At 45.7% G+C, this 26,539-nt stretch overlaps 1 protein-coding gene across 1 annotated transcript in view; it reads right to left on the bottom strand.

The window, feature by feature from the left end:
- Positions 1 to 26,539, bottom strand: part of ALDH9A1 (aldehyde dehydrogenase 9 family member A1) — a 183,141-nt gene that overhangs the window by 76,556 nt on the left and 80,046 nt on the right. The window contains exon 4 of the mRNA XM_033960396.1: positions 18,519 to 18,653. Coding sequence (XP_033816287.1) covers positions 18,519 to 18,653 — 135 coding nt within the window. The remainder of the gene's footprint in view (positions 1 to 18,518; positions 18,654 to 26,539) is intronic.

The following is a 26,539-nucleotide window of genomic DNA, read 5'->3' as shown; positions in this document are numbered from 1 at the left end:
ATTATATTCTCACGCTTTCCCGGACTGCCATTCAGCACCCATTGGGGGCTCTTATTAGGGATCTGTATGCCCAGGTGGAGCCTTTTCAGACTTCAGTGTCCGCTTTATATCGGGCTTTGCTTCCTTTTGAGGCTCCTAGGCATTGTCCGGGGGTTCGGGATAGTTGGGCCTCAGAGCTCCATTTAGACCTTGGTACTTGGGAGGTTTCCCGGAATCTGGCAGGTTTGCCGCGTTTAATTCAAGGAGCTGTGTTGCAGGAATGTTATGCTCGCATTTTGTATAGAGGGTATATCACCCAAGCTCAACTATTCAAATTTGGGGGTGTTGCTTCTCCCCTGTGTTTTAAATGTGGTCGAGATCCGAACACGTTTGCGCATGCTTTGTGGACTTGTTGGTGTACGCAGGCTTTTTGGGCTGAGGTTGTCTCCTATTTGAGCTCGCTTTTGGAGTCGTCGGTAGAGGGCACGGTTGAGCAGGTGGTACTGGATTTACCGGGAGCTTTTCGTTCCTTGCTTCCGGGGGCTCGATGGCTGTGTCGTAAGGTGTGTCTCCTGGCCCGGCGTTGTATCATGCAGCAGTGGACTTCCTCGAGTCCTCCGTCTTTTTGGCATTTGAGGGCTCTTCTCCATGAGTTGGTTCTTTGTGAGGCCCGGGAGGTGGGGGTTTCCCTTAAGCGTCGGCGGAGCTTTTTGCTGATCTGGGACCCATATGTCAACTCCTTGTCTCCTAGGGGGCGTGGCCTGCTCCTGAACACCTTGACTTGAAGCGGCTTTCTCCTGGCCAGCTCTGGATCTCGACGTCTCTCTGCTCTGGGGTTTGGGGGGGGGGTTTGAGGGGGGGAGGGGGGTTGTAGAGGGCTGGCGGGGCTCTGCTTAGAGGGAGGGGGATGCCTAGTTGGGTTTGTCGCCCTAGGGTCATCAGAGTTCAGACCCTGGGGGGGGGGAATTGGGTTTGTGCTTTTCTATGTCCGGTGTTCCACTCCCTTAGGGGGGTCGGGGGGGGGGTGTTGATGGGGGGTAGGTTTGGGGGGAGGCGGGACCTTGAGATGGTGGGAGATTTTCTGGGTTGGTGTTTGTGACATGCTTTGGTATGATTGTCTTGGTGTATGCAGCCGATGTATCTTTTTCTCTGAGCTGGCGTTTGTTGTTGCTGTATTCACTAATGCGTGCCTTATATTTTTTCATGTCAATAAAAAATTGTTACAACCTAAAAAGCTCAAGCTGGCCAAAACTCCGGGCCCAGACGGCTTCGGCCCCGAATTCTATAAACTGTTGGACCCCCCAGCGTTAGCTTCTTTACAACAATACTTTATGGGACTCCGTAGTGTTACTCCTCCTGGGGATTCACATAATAGGGCGCACGTCATTATTCTCCCTAAACCTGGGCGCCCACTTGATGCTTTGGGGTCTTACCGCCCCATTTCTCTTCTTAACCAGGATATCAAACTTTTGGCTAGTATTTTAGCGTCGCGTCTCAATAAATTCCTACCCACGCTCATCTATGAAGACCAAGTCGGTTTTGTGCCTGGCAGACACGCATCCATGAATCTCCTGCGGGTCCTAGCGGTGTTACAACACCTACGAGCAGCCTCTGACAAAGCGCTTATCACTAGCCTGGATGTAGAAAAAGCATTCGATATGGTCTCTTGGCCCCACCTTTTCCGGACGCTTGAACGATTCGGAATCAAGGGGGACTTCATCGTTGGCTGTCGGCTTTGTATCATCTCCCCACATCCCAACTCTTAGTGAACGGCGCACTCTCTGGCTCTTTCCCTCTGGGAAGGGGCACGCGTCAGGGCTGCCCGCTCTCACCCCTCCTCTTCCTTCTCTCGCTCGAACCTCTAGCGGCTCGTATTCGCCAGGACGTAGAGTTGGAAGGTTTACGGGTAGGCTCCAACGAATTTCACATTAGTATGTTCGCGGATGACATGCTCTTATATGTTAATAATGCAGACCGGACTATGCCTGCCCTGATGTCCCTCATTCGAGCATATGGCGTTTTTTCTGGTTTAAAAATTAATTTTGAAAAAACGGAGGCTCTCCTATTAGGGGCCTCGCAGACGGATTCTTGGTGTAATGATATTGGGGTAGGTATAACCCCAGGAAAGCTGAAGTATTTAGGTATCATGCTTTATAGAGACCCGCACAAGCTGTACGAGGCCAACATATCTGCTACCATTGGACGGATCAAAACTCTATGTCTTAAATAGCAATCGCTGCCTCTTTCTCTCTTGGGGCGTGTGGCCCTGGTTAAAATGGTGATGTTTCCGAAATTGCTCTACCCACTACAAACCATACCCGTCTGGATTACTCGTGCGGACGAGCGTGCTTATCAGTCCATCATTTGCTCCTTTGTGTGGAAGGGGAGAAGGGCACGTATTAACTCACTTAAATTAACCCAGAGTCAAGCTCGGGGGGGCTTGGGCTTGCCCTCCCTACGTATCTATAATGTCGCCGCGCTCCTTCGCTGGATTCACGAACAACTGGTTTCCTCACGCCGCTACTCACCTGAATCTTTACTAGAGGACTGCTGCTTGCCCTGGTCTTTTTCCTCTTTTATTCATGGAACGGGGGGAGGAGGTGCGCGGTCCTGCTCCACAATTTTACCTTTCCTCCTCCCTTTTAGACGTGCGTGGCGCTGGTGGCGTAATCTTCAGAATAGGTTGCCTACTGCATCACCGTTTCTCTCCCTTCTAAGGAATCCTCACTTTGCCTCTGGAGTGGGGGGTCTAGCAGGGCTGAGGGACCGCACTGCCCGCACCACGACTGTGAGGGATGTTCTGGCTTTAGGTGGGGGGGAATTCCCTTCCTTTGCACAAATGCGGCTGGCATGGCGTCTACCCCCAGCGCACATGTACACTTATTTGCAAATTCACCACTATTTTCACTCCTGGGTACGCACGCATGGGGATAACTGGAGCTGTGGCCCTTTGGACCTAGTTTTTCTCGACACCCCTACAGCATCTAACAAGATTTCTACATGGTATAAGGCGGGTAGAGATCATTTAGGAGAGGGATGCCTTCGAGTATTGGGGGGGGGAGTGGACCATAGAGCTGGGCATGCAGGTAACTATAGATGACCTTCACTCCCTATTTCACACCCTTTACTTACATGTAAAAGCCTCGGGTCTGCAAGAAACACAATACAAAATATTACATCGGTCCTATATCACTAGAGCTACAGGCTTTCGCATGGGTTTATGGAGCGTTGATACATGCACCAAATGCACATCCCACAGGGGTGACTATGTCCATTCATTTTTCACGTGCTCCAAACTACACTTCTGGACCCAGGTACAGCTCCACTTGGCGAATGTCTTGCAGTGTACCGTGCCCTGGAATCCCCCAGCCCTACTATTGGGAGATATCACGGATCTCACCCACCAGGGTCTGGATGTCTCAGCTCATAAATTCATTCTTCACGCGCTTCTGGTGGGCAAACAGCTCATCTTGCAGTATTGGGCTTCTGAGGAGGTACCAACCTATTGCATGTGGACAGCCCGGATGCAACTCCAAGCGCGATTTGAACTGGATACTTATGCGTCCCGACCTCAGCCCCATTAGAAACTCTATTGCGTCCTTTGGAGGTCATCTCTGGACCTGATCGCTTAGCCACTCCGCAGAACGAGCTCCTGCAGGGTATGCGATGAAACTGTGTATTAGGACACTGTATATTATGACTTCGTATATTAGACCTCTGTCTTGTCCTGTTTACCTCCTATACTCTTCTTTCTGTTCTGATGCTGTAGATCACAAGTTTGAAAATATGCAAGTGCTAGTCTTGTATAAATGAATAATACCACGCTTTTCTTGCTCAGGTGACTCATGACCATCAACTCAAAGTAAAATAAGTGTGCGTCTGAGGAATGTTTGGGGTGTGTTTGGCTGTACGATTGATTTGTTTGGGGTATGCATGATCAACGGTTGGGAAGGATCGTTTGGGGATCCCTGTTGCTGTTGCGCTCTTTTTTATTAGAAATTTTAGGCGAGGGTTGCTGGATGGTTCACTGTTCTCATTCCTCGCTCGTTATCTGATGTTTATCAGGGTGTTGGGCCTCATTCTCATATCACATTGCCTGATTCTGCAACTGTCTCTGTTATCTGTTCACTGCTTATGATTTTGGAATACTTGTGTCAGGTCTGATAGAGTGTGCGCACTATTAGGTAATTTTCTGGCTTGGTACTTCATGTACAATGCTTTGTTCTCTTTTACATATGTTCTGCCCTCACTCTGTACTGTTATTACAAGTGGCTGTCCATGCGTTTCTTGTCTTAATAAACATGATATTATAAAAAAATAAAAAAAATCGACAAATCTTGACAGTCAGCAGTGATAGGGTTGGATGTAATGATTAGTTTGGCCCAGGTCTGTTCAAAACTGTAGAGGAGTATGTTGAAAAGGGTGCCTTTGATGGTGTGATGGGTTATGGAATAGGAGAAGAGAATGATATCTGGGTGGGGTTGCTCTAGATTGGTCACATACACAATACTTTTATTGGTAGAGGAGTCAGTTGGTGAAATGTGAGGTCTGTATGGTGGGATAGACGGATGTGAAGGTTGCTTTGAAGTAAGTGAGGAGGAGAACATAGGGTTTAAGTTTGTGTTAAATATTTGAGTGGTAGACAGGAGGAGTGGGTGGGTATTGTGATAAGCAGACTATGCCTGCTAGGAGTGTCCCTAGCACAGATTCCAGTGCAAATCCAGACACTGCCCATAATCTGTCTTATTCCCCATTTTCTGCCTCTCAGTCTGAATTTTCTTCTAGGGCCTGTAGAGGGAGTAAGAGAGCAGTAGTGCTAGGTTCCCATCCCCCTCTGGATCACAAGGTGAATCACCGGAAATCCTTTCCACCTGAGGGTTGGGGGCGGGGCTGCAAGCTGTTCTCCCTGAAGACTAGGCTCCTAGAGAATCAGAACAGAGAGGAACAGCAGCAGGGAAGATCACAAGGCTCAGGGCTGGGAGCTCCTGATAGCAGCCAAGCTCCTGAGGCCATGGAGTTTGTAGAAGCTGGAGAAGAATCACCTTCCAGTCTGAATGAGGAACCATGTGACATGGAGTTGGGAACAAGCCCTGAAGCTAGTGTTGGGCTGATGCCTGAGAATGCTCCTATGGAAGTTTGCCTCATAAAAGCAAGTATTTGAATGTTGCTGAAGTTTATGGCAAGTTTGTTTTGGACTGAATTATTCTAACTCATGTTAAAGAGTGGATTTGTACTATGCTGAATTAAGCAAGGACTTTTATTTTGAAATTTTGGTTTTTCCATTTTTGAAAGCTAAATTGTGTTTTTCCTTTTGGAATTAAGCATGCTTGATGTGCTAAGACAGTGGGGTTAGCCCCGTGTTGCGTGGTGGGATAGCGGGCCTAATTTCTGGCAATTCAAAACCACACGGTGCACACTGTCTTTCCAGCCTGCAGTCGCTGAAGAAGCCAGTATTTTTACACTGTCTTGTAGCTTTGTTTTGGTGGAAAAGTTTTTCCTTTCTTTTGGTTATGAACTCCACCTGGACTATGATTTAAATGAGAGTTTTGTTTGAGTTGGGACTCTTTTTGGTTTCTCAACCAGAGACTATTTTTTGAACATTGTGTATGCCTTGTATGGTAAGCCCGTTGGCTTGGCCATTGTAATTCTGACAAGCAAGTTATTGCATTTTTTTTGGTTTGAACAATTAAAAACAATTCTTTATTTGACACTGAACTTATTGTTTTGGATGGTGTCCCTTTCACTGAACGTTGAAATAACTTATCCTTGTGAGGCACGCAGCGATTCACAAGAGTTTAATTGTGGCCAGTATTCCCAGGCCCTCTGCCTGGAGCGTCCGGCTACAGTATATAGAGTCACAGTAGTGCTTTGGGTTTGAGCTCTTAGGACTAAATTCACTAAGGACCCCAATCGTGTCCCCGACCACTTTGCAATCACTTTGCGACACCGACCTGATTCACTAACCTTCCTTCCGCACCCAATCCGATCATGCAAATGAGGGGGAACGGCATGCAAATGTAAGCAATAAAAAAATGTAAGCACTAAAAAAAAAGAGAAACACTGACTGGGCTGGCCGATCACAAAACAAGCGACTGCTAAGGACCAGTCGTACACGTCCCTGCCGACTCTCCTGCTCCATTGCCACCCTGAAATCCCAGCCAACTTCCACCAGCCCTGCTCTCTGCCCCAACTCTCCTGCCCCACTCTCTGCCTGATTCTCCTGCAAAAGCTCTCTGCTCCCCGCTCTCTGCCGCGATTCTCCTGCAAAAGCTTTCTGCTCTCTGCTGTGATTCTCCTGCAAAAGCTCACTGCTCTCTGCCGTGATTCTGCTTGCCGTTACGCGCTCTCTGACCAGAATCTTGCTGGCCACCCCGACTCTTCTCTGCCCCGATTTGCCGCCCTTCCCTGTAGCGTGAGCCCATGGTTTTAACCCACTTTAAACTTGTGGGTTAAAACCACGGGCTCGCAAGTAAAAAGGTAAAATAAAAATAAAAAACACAAACATTAAAACGCATGCGCAGACCATCTACAGGCAAAGTAGATGGTATGCGCATGCGTCGGTACCACTGGAGAGCAATCCGTGTAGTCGGTGGGGGGGGGGGGGGCATGCCTACAATCGCCCTCATTTGCATCGCCCCCATTTGTGAATCCGTCGACCTGCCTCGGATCGTCCATGGAGCAGACAGGATCGGGCAGGTTAGTGAATCTAGGCCTTAGTTTCAAGGCAATAAGGCTGTGTCTTTGCTATTAGTCTAGTTATTTTCTAGGTGTGAGATGTGGGTGGGGTGATAGATGAGAAGGTCATTTGGTAAGGGCTAGTAATGGAAGTCTTATTTAGTGTTGGTTTGTAGTTCTTAGCATTAATTGGAATATTGTTATAGGTGATTGTTGGGTGTATAAGTGTAATGTGAGCCTAGGGGTGGGTGGGAGGGCATAGGCTTCAGGTCTGTGAGTACAATGGGCTAGATTCACAAAGCAAACCGATTGTGTACCGATCAGTTTGCGACCCCGGCCCGATTCACTTACCTCTCTGCCGACCATCCTCTGATCCGCGCAAGCAAATGAAGGCAATGGCATGCAAAGTAGGCAGGAACATGATTCACTAAACAAAACCCTGCAACACCAACTGGGCTGGCCAATCAAAAAAAAAAGCGTCTGCTGAGGACCAGTTGCTGAAGCCCTTTCTGACTGCCATCTGCCTTCTGCAGCCCTGCTCTCAGCCCTGTCAGCCCCGATCTCCTGGAGACATGCTGTTCAGAAAACAATAATCCCCTTCCTTTTTATGGAAGACTGTGCAAAACCAGATCTGCTGAAGAGACCCAAGTGCCCGGTTATGTAGCATGAGCGCTGCTACCTCAGACCTGGGAGATTCTTCTGCCCCTGGAAGTGGAAGGTGTAGTAGCACCCAGGAGCGGCATCAGAGCTCTGGACCCTCTCTGAAGCCTGTGCTTCTTCAAACACACTTTTTGGACCGATCAGCCTCCTAAAAGCCAAGATCTGCAGCGGAGAGATCCTTGTTTCCTGGTAGCCTGCTCCCAGCAGGTATCTGTGGCTTCTCTTCCCACCCATCGGTATTACGGTGTCAACTCCAGGGGCTGCTGCTTCCTCAGCCTCCTGCAGCCCCGACTCTCCCGCCTGCCCCGACTCTCCCACCCTTCCCCGCAGTGTAAGCCTGTGGTTTTAACCCACGGACTTAAGCGAGTTAAAACCACGGGCTCTAAAAAAAAAAATTTTTTTTAAATTATGTGACAAGCCCAGAGGTCCAGCGCATGCGCAGACCATCTACAGATGGTCTGCACGACAGCGATCCATGCAGGCAGATGGGGGCGTTCCTCCGATCGCCCCCATCTGCTTATGTTAGGTTCCAGAATTCATTGGGCAGGTTGATGAATCTAGCCCATTGTAGTTGTGGAAACTCTCTAAAGGTGTTCAAGAAGTCAGTATATATTTTTCAGAAGTATATGTCTCAGAAGCAGCAGCTTTCCAGGTAAGGTAGCTGAGTTTCCAAGGGGTCAGATGGGCTTAATGAATGTAGATTATCAGTAGAATGAATGTGTTAAAAGGCTCTGGCAGTCTGTTTCAAGGGAAAGGAGACAGGACTTGGAGCCTGGAAAGACAGAGGATATGCAAGTGGTGAATGAGAGGAAGTAGAAAAAGCATAAAACTGAATTACAATTTGCAATTAACACATATACAAGATTATACAGTATAGAGAGAGATTTATCACATACTTTTTTCAGAAGTATATTTCCCAGACAGAGACAGAAATAAAGATTAGGAAGGAGCTGCTTTCCAGGTGAGGTAGCTGAGTTTCTTCAATTTGATTTAAACTTACTACTTAGGAAGTTCAATGCATGTTCCTTATACTTATTAATTTTTGAAAGAGTAAATGACTGATTTGTGTTTATCTGTTCCAGTCTACTAACAACTGTCTTATTTAAAATGAAGAGATTTACTTCATTAGCCTTTCCTTATAGGGGAAATCACTCCATCCCTTTATCATTTTGGTCACTTCTCTTTATACCATTTCTACTTCTGCTATTCCTTTGAGGAGATGTGATGACCAGAGCTGCACACAATATTCAAGGTGTGGTCATATCATGGAATAATTCAAAGGCATTATGATAATTCCTTTCCCTTAATAATTCCTAGCATTTATTGGTCTTTTTCTGGATTATGATTCAGGAGCACAGCCAGAACTCAATATTTAGGGCAGCCCAGGTGTGAACGGTGGGGGGGGGCCTCCCTTAATATTTCCTGTTCAGTCCCCCCCCACCCAAATCTTGTTGAGTCCCCCCCACCCCCACCCAAATTTGTTGGCAGGGTGCTCAAGCATCACCAGTGGAAGAGATTCTCTGCTGAAGCTGCACCACTATTAAAGAAGCAGGGTGATTCTGATGCCAGCACATTCTCAGTTCCACAAATAATCAGTTTATGCACTGAAGTACTGCTGTTAAAATGAGCACCCTGCTGGTTTCCTTGCTACTTCAGCAGTACAGGTGCAGCTCTGATAAAGAATCTATTTGGCTGGCGGGGCTTGGGCATCCCCACCATCCATGCATCCAGTACCAAAGTATTGAAGGAGGCCTGAGCTCAAAGTGGGGGGAAGGGAGCAGTCCCCAAGGCCACACTACTGTTGTGATTCCTAAAGTGAAACCTAGAATTATGTAGCTACAGTTTAGGTTGAACTTCCCTAAATCCAATACTTTGTACTTGTGTACAAAGAATTTCATCTGTCATTGGGATGCCCTCTTAGAATTTTATACATTCCTCTTGTGATTTAAACAGCTTTGAAAAATTTTGTTATCATCTGGAAACTTGATCACATTTTGTTCATTTCCAGATCCCTGTGGTACTCTAACCAAATCTGACATTTCTGAGTCACACTATGCCTAACTAGGTCCAAAGCAACTTACAATGCTATTTAAATGGATACAATTTAAAAATAATACAAGAAGTTCTTAGTAATACATGATACAATTGGAGAGTTAATACTGTATGAAAGGGATGCTAAGAGTAGAGATCCCTACTGTGCATTTTCTATAGAGACACAAACTAGCGCTAACCAAGGATGGTAACGAGAGTATATTCTTGAAGCTATGTGGTAGTGATTAACTATTATAGTCCATTATTTGATGATTGAGCTGTGTACTTGAACCAGTGTGGGATATGGGGTGACTAGGGGCATACTGGTCAGTTTTCTTAGGTGAAAATGGTATTGAAGAGATGAGTCTTGAGTTTCTTTTGGAAAGTGAGGTGGTTCGATTCAGATCCGATGGCTGTGGGGAGGTTTTTCCAAAGTTTTGTGCCAACATATGTAAACATGATGTTGTAGGTACATTTGTGCTTGTGGCCTTTTGTTGAAGGATAATTCAACTGAAGTTTATTAAGATTTCTGTTCAAGGTGGGCCATAAGGAGTTGAATAAGTCTATGAGTGGTGTTGCGGAATTTCCATAGAGGATGTGGAAGATTATACATGATATCTTGAAGTTTTTTCTAGTATTGCTGGGTAACCAATGTAGCTGCTTGAGGTAAGTAGATATTGGATTGATTTTTTCAGCCTGAAAGTCGTTTGTAAAAGTGGGCCTTATGAGTCTCAGCTGTCTCATGGAGAAGGTTTTCCTCCAGAGATTCGAGACTTGTGGTTCGAGGGATAGGGTTGAGTATTTTGGATGACTCGTCTATGTTTATTCTCTCTCCAGTAGAGAGCATAACATTTTTGGGTGCCGTTTGTAGAGGAGTGTGGAACCAGATGATTTTGGTTTTGGTTGAATTCAGCTTGAGTTTGTTGATTTTGGCTCATGATTGTATCTTCTTGATGTTGTCAGCAATTTTGTTTGAAGCATCTAATTGGTTGTCTGTTATGGAGATAAGGAGAATGATGTCATCCACGTATGATAGCAAGTATTCATTGTTGGTGAATGCAATACTACCGAGAGAGCTCATAAAAAGGTTGAACAGAATAGGGGAAAGGGGGGAACCCTGAAGTACTCCGCAGAAAGCTGCCCAACTGTTGGAGAGAGCTCCATCTTTATGGACAAGGTATTTTCTGTTCTGTAGAAAATCATTGAATCAGTTAAGTGTGGTGCCTGTGATTTCTATGTCTGCAAATTTTATTAGAAGCCAATAGTTTACTGAATTGAAAGCTGAAGATATGTTGAATTGAAGGACTATAGCTTGATGGCCTATACTTAGTATTTGTTTGACCTTGTTGGCGAAGATGAGGAGGAGTTCAGTACTGTATTGTGGTCGGAAGGCTGTAGTTAGAAGGGAAAAGATTCCGTACAAATGTAAGGAAGTTCTTCACCCAGAGAGTGGTAGAAATCTGGAACGCTCTTCCGGAGGCTGTTATAGGGGATTCAAGACAAGGTTGGATAAGTTCCTACTGGAACAGAACATACACAAGTAAGGCTAGACTCAAACAGGGCACTGGTCTTTGACCTAAGGGCTGCCATGTGAGCAGACTGCTGGGCATGATGGACCACTGGTCTGACCCAGCAGTGGTAATTCTTATGGTTTTATGTTCTTATATATGGGTTTCCAGGAGCTTGGTAAGTATGGGAATACCAGCAATGGGCATGTAGTTTGAGGGAATAGAAGGGTCTACATTTTGTGATTTTGGAATTGGTGCGAGAGCTATCTTTCCCATTTCAGCCAGGAGCTGGCCTTGATTTAGGAGGATGTTTAGGAGTTTGGTGAGCCAGGCGGTGATTGTTTCAGGTGCAGTAGTTAGAAAGTATGAGGGGCAATTATTGAGTGAACTGGTGTGGTTGGACAGTTTCTTTAGAAGACTTGCTGTTTCATTTACTGTTAGTGGTTTAAAGGTGTTCCATATTTGGTCTGCAATGCAGGGATTGCCTGAGTTCATTGGAGTAATTTGTGTAGCTCCCAGGGTGGGGCTTGCTTTTTCGGCTTCTGCTTGTATCATTTTAATTTTATTGAGGAAGAATTTTGCAGGGCCTTGAGCAGTTGACTGAGACTTGAGGTCAAGGGGGCCCTTCTCTGGTGACACAGTGAGGCTGTGTATTAGGTGGAATGATTTCTTGTTGTCAATGGCTTTGCTTTCTAGTTCTTGCGTGTAAAAGTTTTTCTTGGCCTCTGAAATGTTAAATTTGTACTTGTTGATTGCTGACCTCCATTTTGTCTTGTACTTCTGCCATTGTCTTTCTAATCTCCGGCAAGTTTGCTCTTCTCTTCTCAGTGATTCTGTGAACCATGGGGAGGGTTTGGAGCCCTTTACCTTGCGGAGGTATACCGGGGCAAGAAGTCAATGTTATTCATGATTAATTTGTTTCAGGTTGATAACATTACGTTTGCAGAGTCAGTTACGTCGGGCAGAGAAGCAATGATTTTGTTCCAGAATTGGGTTCGGTTTATTCTACCTCTAACCAGTTTATTAGGGTGGGATGAGTTGTTGGTTGTGCTTGCTAAGAGAAGATGTAGGTTGAATGACAGGGAAAAAGAGACCAGTTGGTATCTGTGATGAGATGGGGAGGTGTGAAGGCAATGAAGTCAAGAGTATGGCTTTTTTCATTTGCTGGACCAGATGTTTTAAGATCTACTTGGAAGTCTTCCAGCAACATTTTGAACTTTTCAGTAGCATTATAGTAGAAGGCTTCAAGGGGAATATTTATGTCACCAAATATAAGAAGACTGATATGTTGGCAGGTAAGGATGGAGATAATTAAGTTGGTCTTATCGATTGGTTAGGGGCCAGGATGATGATATACCAGCAGAAGGCAGAGACTGTTTTTGGTGATGCTAGACTTGTCTTCAAGTTTACAGATTATATAATCGAGGTCCAGGTGGATGGCAGAGTCGATCAGTGTTAGGTTGAAGGAGCTTCTATAGATAATGGCTATACCACCTCCTCGCTTGCCTTGCCTGGGAATGTGGATAATGCTGTATCCCATTGGGCAAAGGTGGGGTAGCTCTGGACTGTTTGGTTCATTTAACCAGGTTTCGGTGACGAAGATGAGCCATGGGTTGTTGGTTAGGATTAGTTCTTTAAGTAAGAACAGTTTATTGACTACAGACTGGCACTGAAGTATATGCAAGGGGTTTGGTTTGCAGTTGCTTTCCGTTTTGATTGTTTGTAACATAGTAAATAATGGCAGATAAAGACTCAAATGGTCCATCCAGTCTGCCCAAACATACACTCCCTATAATTTAATATTTAAATTGTTCTTTTTCTTAGATATTTCTGGGCCAGTGCTCTGCCCGGTACTGTGCATCTACTGGAGTCTCAGTCAAAGCTCACTCCAGCTCATCTAAACCATCCCAGCCCATCCTCAACTGAATGGCCATATATGGGACACAAACTGTGCACATCTGCCCAGTACAGACCTTAGTTCTTCAATACACACCATTATTTTCTGATTAGAGATCCTCTGTGTTCATCCCATGTTATTTAGAACTCTGTCACCATTTTCCTCACCCCCACCTCCCTCGGGAGCACATTCCAGGCATCAAACACCCTCTCCGTAAAGAAGAATTTCCTAACATTACTCTTGAGTCTACCACTTCTCAACCTCAGATTATGTTCTCTGGTTTTACCATTTTCCTTTTTCTGGAAAATATTTTGTTCTACGTTAATACCTTTCAGGAATTTGAACATCTGAATCGTATCTCCCCTGTCCCTCCTTTCCTCTAAGGTATACATATTCAGGGCTTCCAGTCTCTCCTCATACGTCTTTAGTCACAAACCTCCTACCATTTTTATTGCCTTTCTCTGGACTGCTTCAAGTCTTCTTATGTTCTTTGCCAGATACGGTCTCCAAAATTGAACACAATACTCCAAGTGGGGCCTCACCAACGACCTGCAAAGGGGCATCAACACCTTTCTTCTACTGGTTACACCTCTTTCTATAAAGCCTAGTATCCTTCTGGCAACAGCCACTGCCTTGTCACACTTAATGAATCACAATGAATCTCTCAGTCACACTTATAATTCTGCTACTATACCTGATAGACATTACATTACATTGGTGACTTCTATTCCGCCTGTACCTTGCAGTTCTAAGCGGATCACATTATAAGATAGCTGGACATTTCCAGGAAGTTACAATTTACAGTATAAGATAGCTGGACATTTCCAGGAAGTTACAATTTACAGTATAAGATAGCTGGACATTTCCAGGAAGTTACAATTTAGGGGACCTACTAGAAGTCCAATCTGCAACAAACACCAACAGACCCATTTCTCTTTGCTGCACCACCAAATAAGGACTTGCCTTTAGATCTTCGGACACTATCACCCCAAGGTCCCTCTTCCCATCCGTGCATATCAGCCTCTTACCTCCCAGCACATAAGGCTCTTTCCAATTTCTAATCCCCAAATGCAAGACTCTGCACTTCTTTGCATTGAATTTCAGTTGCCAGTAGACCATTCCTCTAACTTTTGCAGATCCTTTTTTCATGTTTTCCACTTCCTCCTTAGTGTCTACTCTTACAAATCTTGGTATCATCCGCAAAGAGGCAAACCTTTCCTTCTAACCCTTCAGCAATATCATTCACAAACATATTGAACAGGTTCAGCCCTAGCACCGATCCTTGAGGGACTCCACTACTCACCTTTCCTTCCTCTGAGTGAATTCCATTAACAACCACCTTCTGGCGTCTATCCATCAACCAGTTTCTAATCCAGTTCACCACTTTGGGTCCTAACTTCAGCCTATCAAGTTTGTTCAAGAGCCTCCTATGAGGAACAGTGTCAAGGGCTTTGCTGAAATATAAGTAAATTACATCTAGCATATGTCCTTGGTCCAATTCTCTGGTCGCCCAATCAAAAAATTCAATCAGATTCGTTTGGTACGATTTACCTTTAGTAAAACCATGTTGCCTCGGATCCTGTAACTCATTAGATTTTAGGAATTTCAATATCCTTTCTTTCGGCAATGCTTCCAATATTTTTCCAATAACCGAAATGAGGCTTACCGGTCTTTAGTTTCGCGCTTCATCTCTGTGACTATTTTTGTGAATTGGCACCACACCCAATCCCCAGGAATCACCCCCATCTACAGAGACTTGTTGAATAAATCTTTAATAGGACCTGCCAGAACCTCTCTGAGCTCCCTCAATATCCTGGCATGGATCCGATATAGTCCCATCACTTTGTCCAGTTTCAATCTTTCAAATTGTTTATAAACACTTTCTTCCATGAACAGTGCAGTATCTACTCCATTCTCATGTGTAACTTTGCCAGACAATCTCGGTCCTTCTCCAGGATTTTCTTCCGTGAACACAGAAATATTTGTTTAGCATGCTTGCTTTTTCCTCATCACTCTCCACATATCGGTTCATAGCATCTTTTAGTCTTGCAATTCCATTTTTCATCTTCCTCCTTTCACTAATATATCTGAAAAAAATTTTGTCTCCCTTTTTTTTTTTACATTTTTAGTGGTTGGTATATATTTTAGGTTAGCATGGTTTCTGAAAGGGGGTTGTCTTAACTGTTTTTTATTGGGGGTCACACTTGAAGTTGAGGATGGGGATGGGATATTGGTGGTGTGGATCATCATTCCAAGGTGTGGTAGTGGAACTTTCAGGGTTATGACCTTGTTTGGTGGTGCAGCAAAGAGAAATGGGTCTGTTGGTGTTTGCTGCAGATTGGACTTCTAGGTCTATCAGGTATAGTAGCAGGAGGATAAGGATTGAGAAATTCATCTTGATTCATTAAGTTAGTGTCTACAAGATCACCTAGTGAGGTAATTTCAGCTGTGTGAGTTGTGTGGGCAGGTAGACTAGGCTAGATAAAAAGAGTGAGGAGAGGAAATAAAGGTGGAGAAATATCTGGACAATGTTTGGGTATAGCTGCTTGGTAAGATTGGATGCAGTTTGCTGGCTTGGTCCAGCTTGATCCACACGAAGGGCCCTTTGGCGGGGCCTGCCAGTGGGAGAGGCCCACCTGCTCTAATACCCTTTAAAGAGCTGGAGCTCATGCCAGGAACTGCTGTGGGCTGAGTCAGTCCACGTGGTGAGTCTTCCAGTGAGGGGCAGGAGGGCCTGATGTGCAACTTCCTTACCTCCCGGCCCACAGGATTGCTGGCTGGGAGTGAGGCCCATTTGCTATAACTATTCACCTTTCTCCAGTAAAAAAACCAAAACAAAAAAAACCTAACCGTCCATTCTACAAGAGCCTACTGTCTTCTGATGAGTTTAATCATAGCCATATGCAACCTAATAGCAGAGCTGCAATTTCATTTGTAAGTTCTTTCAGAACTCTGGTGTCTATACCATCCGGTCCAAGTATTTTCTGCTCTTTGGTTTCTTTATTTGACAAATTACATCTTCCAGGTTAATGGGGGTTTCAGTTCCTCTGTCTTTTTACCATTAAATACAATTTCTTCCTTATCAATGCTTTGCATCTGAGTATGATTATACTGTTTTCTCATCTTCATTTGGATACTTTTTACAGTTTGTAAAAGGGTTCTTTTGGTTTAATAGCTTCTTTCACCTCAACTTTTCACCATGCAAGCTGTAATTTTGGCCTTCTTTCTATTTTATTATTTGCAATATATCCACACTGGTGAGTAGTGGCCTAGTGGTAGAGCTGCTGCTTCAGAACCCTGAGGTTGTGGAACTGAATCCCAGCACTGCTCCTTGAGACCCTGGGCAAGTCACTTAATCCTCCTTTGCCCCAGGCACAAAATAAATACCTGTATATATGTAAACCACACTGAACGTGCAACCACAAAAAAGTGGTATACAAGCTCCATTGCTGGCACCATTATTGCTACAACTTATTCGGAGGAGTTCTACTACTTTTTCTCTCCTGAAGATGCTACATGCGAAATGTGGCACTCCCGTTGGATTTCAAAATGGCAGGCACAGTTATGAAGATATAAGATAAATAGCTAAACTTTTTTAAATGTTGATTGTCATATGTTATGTAAGATATTTTGAATGGTGGAAAATCTTCAATGTTCTATGCCTTTGTTTTCCTGATGCTTGGGGAACAGCGACCAATTTACTTGAGTTTCTGTTAGAGGACGGGGGTTTTTCTTAGACCTATGATGGTTATGGATCCTCTGCATGTGTACTGACAAGTTCTTTGTTAGTTAAAGCAGTAGTGTCTTAGCCTTTGTGGCTTGAAATTAGGTATTTTTCTCCCCCTTCTTTTGCATAATCTAGTTTTTGTATTACTATTTCTCCCTTCGCATTGGAAGAGAGTAGAATTGATATTATAAGTCTGGGATTCTCTACTCTGCCTTTTGGAGGTATTTCGTGGGATAATTGAAGTCACTCATTATTATTGTGTTCACACTTTTGTTAGCATTCCTGATTTCTTTATTTCATCATGCTGGATTCCTAAATGGATCAAAACTTTAAAAAAAATATTGGGTTACTCAGTGCATGGACAGAGTATTTGTAGGATAATGGCTGATTTTTAGATTTTTAGAAGTCAGATTGGAAGAAAAACAGATTAGATTCTTACTTTGATAATATATTTTCCAATAGATAGGGATGGTATATAGTTGTTTGGTTGGTATATAGTTGTGTGAATCATTGTCTTAGCAAAATGTTATTCGTTTTTATGTCACCCTAATTTGCAACATTTTTTGTAAATCGCACTGAAGTAAGATTTTGCGATCAAATCAAAATTTTATTAAACTTGAAACTTGTATGCTGAACCATGGATCTTGCATACACTCCTGCGAGTCCATTGCAGGAGATACTGATCATTGTTTTCAGTACCTCCACCTTCTCCCTGCTTCTTCTGCCTCAAGTCAGTTAGTTTCAAAGCCAGCAACAGCCTTACAGGAGAGAACAGGAGAAGGAGAATGGGGAGACCCCTCCATCAAGACTTTGATCTGCTTATAAATATAAAGTTCAAGTTTATTCATTCTTGATATCCCGCAAATTGTATAACAACTAAGCAGCTTACAATAAAAAGGATACAAAGCTCATAACCACGCCACAGAGAACAAATAACAAGCTTTATTAACAAAAAGCCATAAGAAACTGTGGAACTCTGGGGAAACCCCAAGTAACTATATACAGACAATATACAATGTCTTCCAATTTACTATAGCTGGCAGAAAGGTAAAAAATGCAGCCTTCAAGTAGCAGTAGGTCCAGGCAGACGCATCAATAATGATGGGTGGGGGTTTCCCGCATACTATCCCTATCTAATGGAAAAGATATTATCAAGGTAAGAACCTAATCTCTTTTTAGAGTGCAATAGAGATGGTATGCTGAACCATAGTCCCTAAAACCCCAGGTGGGAGAGATAAGCATGCTTTCAAAACTGAAGCTCCGAAGCAGTCCTCTTGAGCTGCTATGTTCACCCTATAAAACTTGGTGAAATTTGAAGGCGCTGCAGCCCCCCCCCCCTCCCCGACATAGGCTTGCCAAAGCAAGCAAGAACCCCCTTCAAGAGGAGGGTAAGAATGCTTTCTTTTCACTTTGGGTGCCTTCATAACCCTTAACAGGCACTGGCGCTGCATTAAGGGACCCAAGAGGGTAAAATCATTCCCTATTCATCCCAACAGTCTCTGAGTCAGCAGGTGAAAAAATATTCAACTTCGATGTAAAAATCTAGGTGCAGTCCTAACTTCTACAATGGGGATTTTTTTTTTTAAGGATGGTTGTTCAGAAAGCAGAAGCAGCAAACATAAGAAGAGCAATTTTTTTTTTTGGGGGGGAGGAGAGACTCAGAGACCTCTAAGTAAGATCCCAGCACATTGGCAAAGACCCCCTAGCTCTACTAAAAAAAACAGTTCACCAACAGGACCAGGAGCAGCCCAGATTATTCCAGAAATAGTGGAGCACGCCACATCTACCTGCTGGAGGCAGAAAAATATTAAAGAGTAGCAGCTATGCACTGAACTTATAGAGCAGCGCTATAGAAATGATTAGTAGCACACTACAATTTTGAGTTCTCTATCTCCACCTTCTGGTCAATGGTCATAACACCCCACTTATCTACAATAGTCTAAGAATATCTACCAAATCCAATAATGCATGAGAAAAATAATCAGCAGGCTCTTTAAAAATATTTGACAAATGATGCATAGATTAAGCAGATTTTCCTTACCACAAGCCAAGGCTGGAGCAGCTTTCCAACAGGCTATTTGGAAGGGGTAATTCCAAGCTCCAATGCCCACACACACTCCCAGAGGCTCTCTCCTGGTGTAACCAAAGGATCCACCAGAGAGCTGCATGTGCTGACCTGTAAGGTGAGGGAAGAGGAGAAGAGGCAATTATTAATAAGACTTCCACCCAAAGCAACAAAATAGTGGGCATCGAGAACAAGCATGGTACTTTCTTGCTTTTTCTGCATTCACCTGGTAACAATGTTCTAATCACCTGGGTGATTAGAACAATCAGGTGTATACCTGACTGGGCCTCCGCGTGTGCGGATCGCCGGACTCGATGGACCATGGGTCTGATCCGGAGATGGCAATTCTTATGTTCTTATGTTCTTAACAAAGTAGCCAAAGAGGTTCCAGAATCTAGAGCCTGACAAATACAATGGTGTTCACAGGTTCTGCATTACTTGGCTAAAGTTTGTTTTTAGCAGTTAGAAACAAGTTTATTTTCTCCATTTATAGCCTGCTTTATTACCAAAGCAGATAACAAAATTATGCACAATGAAATCACAAACATTTGTATCACAAGTAACATGCCATTCCAAATCTGTGCTTCTCATTAATTACTCTCATCCTGAATAAGCTTGTACAAAAAGATGAGTTTTAAAAACCCTTCTTAAAATCAGAGAGAAGTTAACCAATGCAAATTATGTGATAATTTATTCCATAAACAATAATTGACACGTGGAGGGGCATAATCAAAAAAACATCTAAGTCCCCTTTTGGCCTAAGTCCTTAAACGTTCAAAGCAGAAGCAGGGAAAGTGTCCATAACCAAAACAAACGTCCTTGTTTTGATTATGGCCTGCCTCTACTAAACACCCAGATCATCACTACGTCTAAAAGTACACCCCCACGATGTCTACACTTATTGGCCATAATGAACTTAAAAAAACGCCGAAGCCCCAAACGTCCAACAGAAGGGCTTTAAGGCGAAGGAGGAGCCAGTCCTTCGCCTAAAAGCTGGATTCTATAACCGGTGTCTGTCAAAAACAACACCGGTTACAGAACCCCCCCCCCCCCCAAATGATCCAGGCAGGAGGGTGCCCAAGCCCTCCTGCCATGTCGTACCGCGCCCCCCCCCAACATCGGGGCAAGAGGGAGCTCAAGCCGTCTTGCCCCATCCAACCGCAACCCCCCCCCCCCCCGACAACATTGGGGCAAGAGGGAGCCCAAGCCCTCTTGCCCCGCGGCACCCCCGATGATATTGGGGCAAGAGGGAGCCCAAGCCTTCTTGCCCCGGCGATCGTGCCCCCCCGACTCGATGTGGCCAGGAGGGAGCCCAAGCCCTCCTGACCCCAGCGACCCCCCCCTCCAATTTAACGGGCCAGGAGAGAGCCCAAGCTCTCCTGGCCCCAGCGACCCCCCCCCCCCCGATTTAACGGGCAGGAGAGAGCCCAAGCTCTCCTGGCCCTGGCGACCCCCCCTACTGGATTGGGCCAGGAGGGAGCCCAAGCCCCCCTGGTCCCGGCGACCCCCTACCCCCCACCACAATACGGGCAGGAGGGATCCCAGGCCCTCCACACAACCCCCCTACCCCCAACGACCGCCCCCCCAGAACCCCCGATCTGACCCCCCCCGCCGACCCGCGACCCCCCGGCCGATTCCACGACCCCCCCACCCCTTCCCCGTACCTGAACATTGGCCAGACGGACGGGTGCCAAGTCCGCCCGTCCAGCAGGCCAGCCGGGTCCAGAATGGGGCCGGATTGGCCCAGGCGGAAGAAACCCCGCCCACAGGTGGGGCCTGAGGCGCCTGGGCCAATCAGAATAGGCCCTGCCCACAGGAGGGGCCTAAGGCTCCCGGGCCTATTCTGATTGGCCCAGGCGCCTCAGGCCCCACCTGTGGGCGGGGTTTCTTCCACCTGGGCCAATCCGGCCCCATTCAGGACCCGGCTGGCCTGCCGGACGGGCGGGCTTGGCACCCGTCCGTCTGGCCAACGTTCAGGTACGGGGAAGGGATGTGTGGGGGTGGGGGGGTCGTGGAGTCGTCTGGTTGTTCACGGGTAGGCGGGTGGGGGTCTGATCGGGGGTTCTGGGGGGGCAGTCTTTGGGGGGAGAGCCTGGGATCCCTCCTGCCCATATTGTAGTGGGGGTAGGAGGTCGCCGGCGCCAGGGGGGCTTGGGCTCCCTCCTGGCCCAATCCAGTAGGGGGATCACTGGGGTCAGGAGAGCTTGGGCTCTCTCCTGGCCCGTTAAATCGGAGGGGGGGGGGGGTCGCCAGGGCCAGGAGAGCTTGGGCTCTCTCCTGGCCCGTTAAATCGGAGGGGGGGGGGTCGCCGGGGCCAGAAGAGCTTGGGCTCTCTCCTGCCCGGATCGAGTTGGGGGGGGCACGATTGCCTGGGGAAGAGGGCTTGGGCTCCCTCTTGCCCCGATGTTCTATGGGTGTGGGGGGTGATGCATCGCTGCAGGAGAGATGCCTCATCTCCCCTACCGTGATGCCATCACTCCTCTACTCGAGCTGCCGCGACCCGCGGCAGTTCGGGTAGAGGAGTGATGGCATCGTGGTAGGGGAGATGAGGCATCTCTCCTGCCACGATGCTTGTGGTGGGTTGGTTGCCGGGCCGCTGAACTGATGGCGCCAGCGGCCATTAGCTCAGCGGCCCCTTTTTTGGCACTTAGACCTGGTTTGACTTCGTCTAAGTCAAAAAGGTCTAAGTGCCGACTAGGCAACCTGTTAATGTTTTGGTTATACCTGTTGTAAGCCTAGGTGTAGGTCGGCCCACTTCCTGCCCTTTCCCCTTCTCTAAACACACCTCTTTTCTCTCTGTGCGTTTAGTGGCAGGGGAAAGGCCTAAGCTGTTTTTAGATACGTCTAAAAACCAGCTTTGGTTATGGGTACTTGGACGATTAGGCTTTTTGATCGTCCAAGTAGACATTTAGGACACTTTTTAGACATTTTTTTTAAATTACAGTGGTGCCTCACACAACGAACTTAATTGGTTCCAGGAGCAAGTTTGTTATGTGAAACGTTCGTTATGTGAAACGTGTTTTCCCATAGGAATACATGTAAAAAAAAATAATTCGTTCTGCAGCATAAAATATGCTAAGATGACATAAAAAAAGATAAATTTTTGGTTATTATTTTTATTTAGATACATCTAAAAACATAATTGTTTTTTAAAACAACACACATTTTTTAAATTTAAAGACAGACTAAGTAGAGTCTAATTTTACAGTGAGAGGGCAGAGTCTCAGCGGCAAAAACTGGGACTTAACTGTTCATTTTTTTTTTTCCTACCGTGTTTCCCCGATGATAAGGCAGGGCCATCAAATAAGACAGCCCCCCCTTTTTAGAAAAAAATGTAAAATAAGGCACCCCCCCGCAAATAAGCCACCCACCGATACCTGCGCTTACCCGAATCGGGTGGTACGGTGGGTGACTCCGTGTGGTCCTTGGCACCCCCGACACGATCGGGGCAAGAGGGAGCTCAAGCCCTCTTGCCCCCCCGACTCCCCGACACGATCGGGGCAAGAGGGTTGGGCCCATGTGCCTCAGGCTCCGCCCCCAGGAGGGACCTAAGGCTCCCGGGCCTATTCTGATTGGCCCAGGCGCCTTAGGCCCCACCAGTAGGCGGAGCTTTGGGACGGATGGGCCAATCCGGCCTCATTCCGTCGTTGGCTGCCTGCCGGACAGGCGGGTTTGGCTCCCGTCTGTCCGGCCAACTACAGAAAGGTACGGGGAAGGGGGTTGGGGGTGTCGTGGGGGTCGGCCAGGGGGGTCGCGGGTCGGCTGGGGGTCGGTCGGAGGTTCTTGGGGGGGGGCGGTCGTTGGGGGGAGGGGGGGTTTGCGTCGAGGGCAGGAGGGCCTGGGATCCCTCCTGCCCGTAATGTAGTGCAGGGTGGGGTTAGGGGGTCGCCATGGCCAGGAGGACTTGGGCTCCCTCCTGGCCCGATCGTGTCGGGGAGTCGGGGGGGCAAGAGGGCTTGGGCTCCCTCTTGCCCCGATCGTGTCGGGGAGTCGGGGGGGCAAGAGGGCTTGAGCTCCCTCTTGCCCCGATCGTGTCGGGGAGTCGGGGGGGCAAGAGGGCTTGGGCTCCCTCTTGCCCCGATCGTGTCGGGGAGTCGGGGGGGCAAGAGGGCTTGAGCTCCCTCTTGCCCCGATCGTGTCGGGGAGTCGGGGGGGCAAGAGGGCTTGGGCTCCCTCTTGCCCCGATCGTGTCGGGGAGTCGGGGGGGCAAGAGGGCTTGGGCTCCCTCTTGCCCCGATCGTGTCGGGGAGTCGGGGGGGCAAGAGGGCTTGGGCTCCCTCTTGCCCCGATCGTGTCGGGGAGTCGGGGGGGGGGGGGCAAGAGGGAGCCAGGCGGAGAGAGGGCAGTTAAGCGCAGTGCCTGCGCGGAAGGATGCAGCTCGGGCGACTTCGTTGTGTGAAACGAAGTTCGTTGTACGAATCAAGACATAAAGTTCGTTGTGCGCAGCGTTCGCTGTGCGAGGCGTCCGTTATGCGAGGCACCACTGTATTAACCCATAGTGTGAAAAAGATATACCTTAAAGTAACATGTCTTTTCCCGTTGATTGATTTATAATTTATTCCATAACAGAGGTCTGAAAATTGACAAAGCAGAGTCCTGAGTACTACAGAAGATGAAAGGGTTTGGTTTGGTTTTTTTTGCTATGTTGTATTTTTCATTCTGGGTTATTACACACCATCACCTATAATATACACCATTGTTAGAACCCTTATAACCCTAATTATAAGCACAGAACATGTTATTGGTTCCTATTTTGAATTTCCACATTATTGTTGATCAGTTGAATTGACAGAGTTGCCTAAAGTCTGAGGACTGAATAGGCCAATCAATTGTCACCTTGCTCTTTCTCTTCCATTCAACAATGATCTTGGCCCCATTATAAGGAACACTGTCGTCCTGGAACATAATTGCCAGGGAACAAATGCTCTGTTGATAACAACATGCATGTCCATAGGATTTTCACATATTTCTTTGTACTCAACATTCCTTTTACAACATATAGCCTTCCAACATCAGTTGCTGCCATATAAGTCCAAATCACTTTTGTAGGATACTTCACTATGGGGGAAGATTCTCAAAACTTAATGATAAAATCTGATGGGCTGCTACCGAGGTCTCTATTATAACGATTTCAAAAAGGTGAGTCATTCTCAAAGATTTCGCATGCAAATGAAGTTCATGGATGTTCACATAGGCTCGCTAAATTTACATGACATGAGTCGCAGGTGGTAGCAATCAGCACATGCGCAAAACAAAAACAAATTTAAAGATCATCAGGAGAGATGCTTACTCTTTCCCGTCGTGCTCACATAACCTCCAGACACCCACCCATGGCAGAAGGAGAGATACCCACTCCCTCCCGCTGCATCGCACAATCCCCCAACACTACTACCCCCACCCCCATCTTCAGCGGGAGAGATGCCCACTCCCTCCCGCCATGTCACATAATCCACTGACACTACTTCCTCCACCCCCAGTGGGAGAGATGCCCAAGCGCTTAAGGCTCTTCCTCATGAAGAAAAACTATTTTGACTTGGATCTCCTATCACAGGAAATCACAGGAAATTTGGATTTCACAGCTTTTGGCATGCTGGTAAACCAATATATCATGAGACATTTATAGTTCCCACATCAGGCTAGATGTAATTAGCTATTACTATTTCTGATTAGTCAGATACACTAAGTGCTATTTGACTGATTTCAACCTTAACATAATTCCAAATTAGTAGGGCTGTACATTTAACACATTAACGCAATACTCAACCAAATACACCCCTTCACTGACAACAAAAAACCCTTTTCACATTCCAGTCAGGATACAGGAAATTCCATAATACTGAAACTGTCCTTCTCGACATCATATATGACTGCTGGAAACTCATGGATAAAGGTCATGATATCCTACTGGTGCTGCTGGATCTCAGAGCAGCTTTTGGCACCATTAACCACCCAATCCTCATCATTAGACTCACAGAAATAGGTATTCAAGGCACAGCATTATGCTGGTTCACTTCCTTCCTGAGTAATAGATCCCAAAATGTGCTATTCAACTCAGCCATATCAAAACCTAAACCAATCAAATATGGTGTACCACAAGGGGCCCTACTATCCCCTCTACTGTTCACTCTCTACATTAGACTTGCCTCGACAGCCTACAAAACACCAAATCAAGAGTCATTCCTTTGCTGATGACATCCAGCTGTTATCTGGCACTGGGTGAAATCCACGACGTCCAGATCACGAAACTCATGACCTGCCTTTCAGAAATCAAAAACTGAATGTCCACAAACAAATTGCAACTAAACGCCTCCAAAATGGAACTCCTTTGGAACTGCAAAGAACACTGCATCTGCACTTCTCTACTATGGGAATCAACTACCATAACTGAAAAGAGCAAGCATGCAGCCTAGGGATACTCCTTGACTCCAACCTTTCACTCTCAGACCATATATCTCAGATGGTCTCTACCTCATTCTACTACATGCGACAACTCCAGAAAGTAAGGAACTACTTCTCAGAACCCGACTTCATTCAATTCCATGCCTTCATCCTCTCTCGCATGGACTTCTGTAACATACTGTTCAACGGTCTCACAGCAAAGAACCTACACCATCTCCAACATGTCAAAAATGCAGTAATCAGACTTTTGAAGAACCTTCAGGCTCACTGGCTACCCATAGCCAAGCGCTGCATTTTTAAGGGCTTGATGCTAGCATACAAATCACTGCACAACATGGCGCCAGGCTACATCTGATCTACACTGTTAATACAGGATAAACAATGTTCAGAAGGCAGTTAGAAATCCAGCCTTTGGGTTCCAACAACTTCTGGAAACGTGCAGTGAATGAGACCCAGGGCAGTGCTTGGATCTCTCTGAATCGTTAACTCAAAGAAATAATCAAGTGACATCATCAGAGGGCTCTTAAGCTCATGTTTTGGGTGGGAGAATTATCTTTGGACAGATCTCTCCCAACAGATCATGATCCAGCCAAAACGTAAGATCTTTTTGTTAGGAGATTTCTCCTTTTAAAATGATATAGATCAATAGAGTAGTAGGATATAAACAATTATCCAAAATAGCTCACATTGAGCAAACCTACTAATAAATATACATCGAGCCATCGATAGAAGCCAGCCAGAGGGTAGGAAAAGCCTCAGTTTCAAAGAGAAGCCAAACAGAAAAATCAATAAATTTCTCCAAACATTGTCATAAAAACCTCCTGCTGGTCATTCTTGGTTTTTTAAATATAAAAGTGTAATTTAAGAACATGCAAAGTACTATAAATTGTGGGCATTATCCAGTACAAATTCAAATAAATCTTCTTTCAAATAAGCAAAAGCATTTTACTTATTAGATAGTTCCATTCAACGCAAGAGATCACAGAAGCATTTTACTTATCAGGTAATTTCGACGCCATCAGCGTTTCATGGTTCCAATTGTTGCTGTGTCAGGGAGATAAGTTTTCACCTGATCTCTTTCACCCAATCTCTCAACCGCATTCAGCATCTGCTATAATTTTCAACAAATAAACAGAAAAGCACTCACCTTTTTCTTGCTTATCTTCTATCACAAGACAGAAAAAGAGTTTAAAAGAGAAGATATATTGGACTCCATCAAGTGGGTTCATGAAGGCATTTGCTGTCAACATTATGGAGTACATTAAACATTATCTAAGTGGTTTATGGTTATTACCCGCAATTCACTTTGCATGTTTTTAAATTCTTTAAAAAATAAAGTTCAATATTTTTGAAAGTTGCATGATACAGTTAAAGAACTTTAAATTGTGATTAAATTACACTTTGATATTTTAAAAAAGAAGAATGAGGGAGGTTTTTATGCCATGACAGAGTTGTGCTTCGTACTCATCCTAAATTCCTATCAAAAGTATTTTAGAATTTCATCTCAACCAATCTATTCTTCCGTCTTCTTCCCAAAACCACATTCCCATTCCAGTGAAGCTGAACTCTATACACTGAACTGTAAACGTGCATTAGCT

This window comes from Geotrypetes seraphini, chromosome 10 (genome assembly GCF_902459505.1).
Source record: "Geotrypetes seraphini chromosome 10, aGeoSer1.1, whole genome shotgun sequence".
Taxonomy (NCBI): domain Eukaryota; kingdom Metazoa; phylum Chordata; class Amphibia; order Gymnophiona; family Dermophiidae; genus Geotrypetes; species Geotrypetes seraphini.
This window is presented reverse-complemented; position numbering and strand designations above follow the sequence as displayed.